Source organism: Dicentrarchus labrax, unplaced genomic scaffold (assembly GCF_905237075.1).
Source record: "Dicentrarchus labrax unplaced genomic scaffold, dlabrax2021, whole genome shotgun sequence".
NCBI classification, from domain to species: Eukaryota; Metazoa; Chordata; class Actinopteri; family Moronidae; genus Dicentrarchus; species Dicentrarchus labrax.
In genome coordinates this window covers 27751570-27756884 of record NW_026136720.1, presented here as the reverse complement: position 1 = coordinate 27756884, position 5315 = coordinate 27751570, and the positions used below count along the sequence as shown (strand labels likewise).

At 43.5% G+C, this 5315-nt stretch overlaps 1 protein-coding gene across 1 annotated transcript; it reads right to left on the bottom strand.

Moving 5' to 3' along the window:
- Nucleotides 1–1423: 1423 nt before the first annotated feature.
- Nucleotides 1424–4509, bottom strand: LOC127353775 (uncharacterized). The gene is made up of 8 exons (XM_051383333.1): nucleotides 4459–4509; nucleotides 3678–4354; nucleotides 3392–3578; nucleotides 2630–2696; nucleotides 2496–2550; nucleotides 2178–2409; nucleotides 1932–2081; nucleotides 1424–1758 (listed from the first exon to the last, which is right to left on the bottom strand). Exons 2-8 carry the CDS (start codon nucleotides 3720–3722, stop codon nucleotides 1679–1681), a joined length of 816 nt encoding a protein of 271 aa, XP_051239293.1. The 5' UTR covers nucleotides 3723–4354; nucleotides 4459–4509; the 3' UTR covers nucleotides 1424–1678.
- Nucleotides 4510–5315: the final 806 nt, after the last annotated feature.

Here is a 5315-nt window from a genome sequence, read left to right as displayed (position 1 = left end):
CGGCTGAGGCTTACCGGCTGGAGGAGGGGTCGGCAGGGGAAAGTGACGTCCAGAAAAAGAAAAGAGAGCACCCCACTAACACAGCAAAAACGTGACGTGCACACAAAGAAAATCTTGAACGAGGCTCACGCACACACAAGGGATCACCACCACCACCCAAGGGAACCACCACCACCACCGTCGGCCTTCAGCTCTAGGAGGAAATAAGAGGCACAGTTCAGAGGGCTCACAGTAAAATGAACAATATCTCTTGACATAAACAAACTAATAAATAATCAAGAAACTGAAGAGTATTGATTTACATTAATCAGAAATCAAACCAAAAAAAGAAAATTAAAAAGTCTCTGGCCAGAGATATCAACTCAACAGTTAGCCATAATTAACCCACTTGAACTCAAATAAAGGAAGGCTCAAATTGAGAAGTTCCCCTCCCAAATAGAAATTAAATAATTACAGTAAACTCCTAAAATAAACAAATTTACCCCAAACAAAACAATAAGCAACCAAACCATTAAAAAGTTACTCAAAAAGAAATTATACCGCTACTGAGAAAATAAATAAACATTTACACCACACATTGGCAGATTACCCTTAAAACACACACACACACACACACACACAATCCCACGCACAACAGCAGCGAGGAACAGGGTCAGCAGCAGGAAGCAAACCGACCAGAGACAGCCGACAGGACCCCGAACCAAGCCAGCGAAGTAGCAGCGGCAGCGGCAGCGAAGCAGCGAAGCAGCAACCGTAACAAAGTAGCCGTGGCTTAATAGCCTTGATTACCCAGTGCTCTGCTTACGTAGCTTTAGCGTTCATAAACTTCGGTTCCCAGTCCGGTTAATTTGCGCTCCTTCTAAAGAGGGAGAGGGGTGAAGAGGGTCGGCGTAGCAGCAGAGACAGCCACCACGTATCATGCGACCAGCAGACTGTTAGAGGGAGAGGAGCGGAAAGGGAGCTTAGCACCTGGCGAGCAGCAATAACAACAGAAGCTCACTATGACTCACCTATGCTCCGGTCGACGGCGGTAGACAACCCCAAATAAAATATCGCCTCGACCGCGATAGAGACATCGGATCTAGTAAAAGGAGTTACGTTTTGAGTTAAATGAAACACTGACGAATGTACACCAACAGCACGCTAAGGTGCGCCTACCTGTGCTGAGGCGAGCGGCGCACGCAACGGCCCGGGAGTAGGCGGACCGAAAAGGCAGGAAGCGAGAGATCAGGAGGAGGGGCACGGCCTTGTATCCCCTCGACATGAACAATGATTGGCTAATAAGCCATAGAGGGCGCGGTGAAGCAGAAGACCGTGTGCCACATGGCAGTGGTGCCTCATACCACTACATAAGTGCAAAACCATTTACCTCCTTCCAAGTTTATAATGTTGGACTTTGGTGTAGACAGAAAGGTTTGCAGGATTGAATAAGTTTTGTTTTATTCACAAATGAAAGATTTGTTTCATAGGTAGACAAGAAATTAAAATAACTAAATTATACACACACACACACACACACACACACAGACAGTAGTGGCAGAATATAAAAAGGTCTCTTTTGATGGTTTTGGTACAGGGGCAATGTTGGGTGGCAACGCAGGTTGTGGCAGGGTGAGTGAGGAGGTTGGGGTTTTGAACTTGATGTTCGGGTTGCGTCCACTTTCCAGGACCCTCTCAATTAGGTCTCCGACAAACTGACTTTTTTCAATATCCATTGCTTGGACTTCTTGCAGTACACCTGTTTGAATCGTGCCTCTCCTGTAAATGACAAGGAATATAATAACACATAAAATATAAATGACGACTTGATTGTAGTAGACTTCTCTCCCCAATAAATATATTACACCTTTCAGCAAAGTATCCCAATTCAGTTAGCTGTTAACATTCTAATTTTGGTTATTATATTATTCGAAGAGCACATGGTAACAAACCTGTCACTGTGGTGGCTTGCTTCCTTTTCACAATGTTTTCATTGTGGTCGAGGATGGCGAGGTGGCACCTCTCCCTCATTCCATGGTATGAGAAGGCCTGCCGCTTGGGGAGGTATTTCAGCAGAGCACTATGAAAGTTCTCCAGTGGCCCTGTGTGCAATTACATAGAGGATGGATAGGACTAATTAAAACATGTTCATTAGGATATAGAAATATATGCAAGAGTAAAAGTGCATCTATTCTCACCAGTATGTTTGAAGAGTGCCATCTGGTTGAGGTCTTTCAAGAGCCTTTCGTTTAGGACCAGAGACGACAGGGCCTGCAATGCCACTGAGTCCTTGTCAATCCACATCCGCATCCTCTGGTCCTGGGGGGTAAGAGGAGGATGATCACACCTATGCTGTTTTCCGTCATCATCTCTCCACTCGTGTTCGTTGCAAACATGGTGTGTAATGGATTTCCAACAGTTTTGCAGTGCCTTTGTGAACGAAAAGTGTTTCAATAATACTAATGCTAAAAAGCACACATCAGATAGAACCTTTATTGCAGCTTTTGATTCCTTACCTCTATGTCCCCCTTACTTGTGGCACAGCTATACCACATGTGGTTTACGACAGACCTGTGAAAGTTATTGAAATGAGTCATTTCCAACCTTGTAAACCAATGGAACTTCTGCAAGATTACAAACCAACACTGACCTGGTCCATGCAAGAAGGATTGCAGTGTCCTTTTTTTCCCCCTTCGTCAGTATTTTATTCCGGAAACCTGTGGTCGTAAATGCATCACAATTTTGGTAAAACACTAACATTTTCCATTTATTTCTGTATTGTCCCCATTAAGCCTGTCAGAGCCATTTATATCCACCTTTTAGTTTAGGTTTATTTAGCTATTATTTATTTTACCCACATGGTGGTCTATTGCACAGGGTGTGGCATGTCACTGGAATTTAGGTAGAACTACAGGTGTGGTGATCAATTTGGCTGAACACACACTCCACCGACAGCTCACTACAGCAATTTATTTGTCAGATTACCAGCAATGTAATTTAAGAAAAAATAGGAATGGTTTTCTATTTCTTCTGGCTTGATACAGCAAAGTGGTTTATTCCAATGTAAAATGGTAGAAAGGTTGGTCTCCATGTAAATTGATTTGGCCCTTACAGCCAAACTGGTCTGATACCCTTTTGTTCAACTATGTAAATGATAATTGAGTTACCCTGACACCTTTCACACCTCACCTGGTGCCAAAGCTTTGATGCCCTCAGCCGGTGTAGACGTGTGGATTGTTTGTTGTTTTGTTGAATGAAAAAAAATCACACCTCTACAATGGCTGGGTTCATCAAAGCTGCACAGATTTGGGAGGGGGTGAGAAGTGACACAATGAGGTGTCAATGGGGGTAGGTCCTGAAAAGTGTGGAGAGTTGCATGTGTGTGAAGAGAAGAATGGCAAAAAATACATACCTTTGGCTGTGTGCCAGATGTCAAATTCGTGCTGGATATTAGGATATTGTTCCCTCATTATCTTCCGTATTGATGAGGAGCGGTCCGTGGTCATCACCTCCACGTCAAGGCCCAAGTCCAGAAGCTCTGTCATTCCCCTTTTAAAACCCAGTGGCTCCATGGCTCCAGAGCTGGTGGCCTCTGTAGACTAAAGATTCAAGTTAGATAAGTTTGATGTTATCAAAGTTTTCATGGCAGCAGTAATTTTCCATTATTGTGATTCTGCATGCATTTATATGTATCTTACCTGCACCAGCTCTGTGTGGAGTATCTCCTTTGTATCATCTAGCATAAACGTGTAGTGACAGTATTTCACATTGAAACCGGGCGAGTCACATCTGCCATTCCCCGCCAAGGGTGGCCGCTTCCCATCCTCCTGTTCCAAATAAACTCTTGCCAAGACTTCAGTTCTCCTCTCCTCATACAAGTTCTCAATAGCAGGGTGCAAGTACGCCTTCTGGATGGCGTAAAATGTAGTTGTATATGTATTGTATGTGCAATCATTTGGACACCCATGGTTTTGCACCAGTCTGACAGTTCTGTGTATGTTCCACCCTTGAACAGAACAGCTGCCGCAGAAAGGAGATTCACCTCGGGCATTCCTCTAACATCAGGTGAAGATGTCCAAGTCCCCAAATGGCCCCCAAGACAAGTCCATTTCACCTTCCTCTGTGCCCCAGTATCAAAAATGTGCTTTGAAGAAATTGGTTTCCCGCACATCTGGCAGAATTTGAATAGTGACATGAGGCTAGATTCATTGACAATGAACTTCTTTTCACTTCAGTCTTTTCCACCTTCCTCTTCTGATGATGACGATGTTGTGGGGGTGATGGTTGACTCAAGCTGGTAGCTTTCGTCGGTTACACCAACTTCAATGCTGCTGGCACTCGTATTGAGGCCTCCAGGTGTACTTGGGCATGGTAACTGTAAAATCAAAAAGAGGTTTATTTTCAGTGTTAAATTCCACTAATTTCAATCATACATTAGTTTTAGAATTTCATTAGAGACAATATGCTGTACAAACTTACAAACTGTGCTGCTTGGACAGGGGTAGGTGTCTTGATTGGTGTTGAGGTTAGAAAACGACACCAAAGCAGCAGCAGACACTGTTTCAGTCTGAAATGCCATACGTTCAGTAACGTTAAAAACATTTGCACAACATCAAACTATCAAACGTGAAACAAGGTGGATTTACATTGATACCCGCAAACGTATGTAGACCATAGCTGAAGCGTCTTTATAACGTTACATTGCTAATTTCCCTCTTCACTGGGTGGAGTTTTAGTGACACCGACACATTAGAACCACAAGCGAGAAACACATGCGGAAGACGGCAGTTTTACTTTGTAAACAGCCAACTTATATACAACTCATATTTGATGTCCTGCTTTACTGCAGACAACTGTATGTGTGTTTTCAGAAATAGAGTCGAACGAGTCTCTTACCTCCAAGCAAATGCCTTTAGCGCTGCTAGGTCCAGATGTTCCATGTTCAGCGTCATCTGGAAAGGTAAACACTGACGGAATTGCGGTATCCAAAAGAGCGATTTTCTTCATTCCCAAGACATTGAGTTCGAAGTCTTAGTTTTTGAAATGGAGACTGCAAATCCTCAGGCTTTTTAAGTTTTCCATGGGTGTGTGTTCTGAATACTTCGGGTGGTTTATCACCCTTAGCCACTGTTTGCATCGCTCTATATCTCTCGGTAGGTGATGGAAACTTACTTCTTTCCCTTTCCTTGTTCCGACTGAACATCCCGGTACAATACAATAATTCACCATTTCGAAATAAATACAAACGAGGAGTAATTCACTGATGAGTTCGCCAACTAACTCTTCACTAGAAATTTGGTGTGAAATGAATGTCAAGCTCCGGTGGTAACTAGCCC

What these genes read in the sequence shown, in the direction of transcription:
- LOC127353775 (XM_051383333.1), bottom strand. Translation starts at nt 3,722, where the DNA reads ATGCTAGATGATACAAAGGAGATACTCCACACAGAGCTGGTGCAG. An exon ending in ATCCTTCTTGCATGGACCAG is followed by an intron (nt 2,551 to 2,629) that starts GTCAGTGTTGGT and finishes TAACTTTCACAG; the next exon opens with GTCTGTCGTAAACCACATGT. An exon ending in CAAGTAAGGGGGACATAGAG is followed by an intron (nt 2,410 to 2,495) that starts GTAAGGAATCAA and finishes TCGTTCACAAAG; the next exon opens with GCACTGCAAAACTGTTGGAA.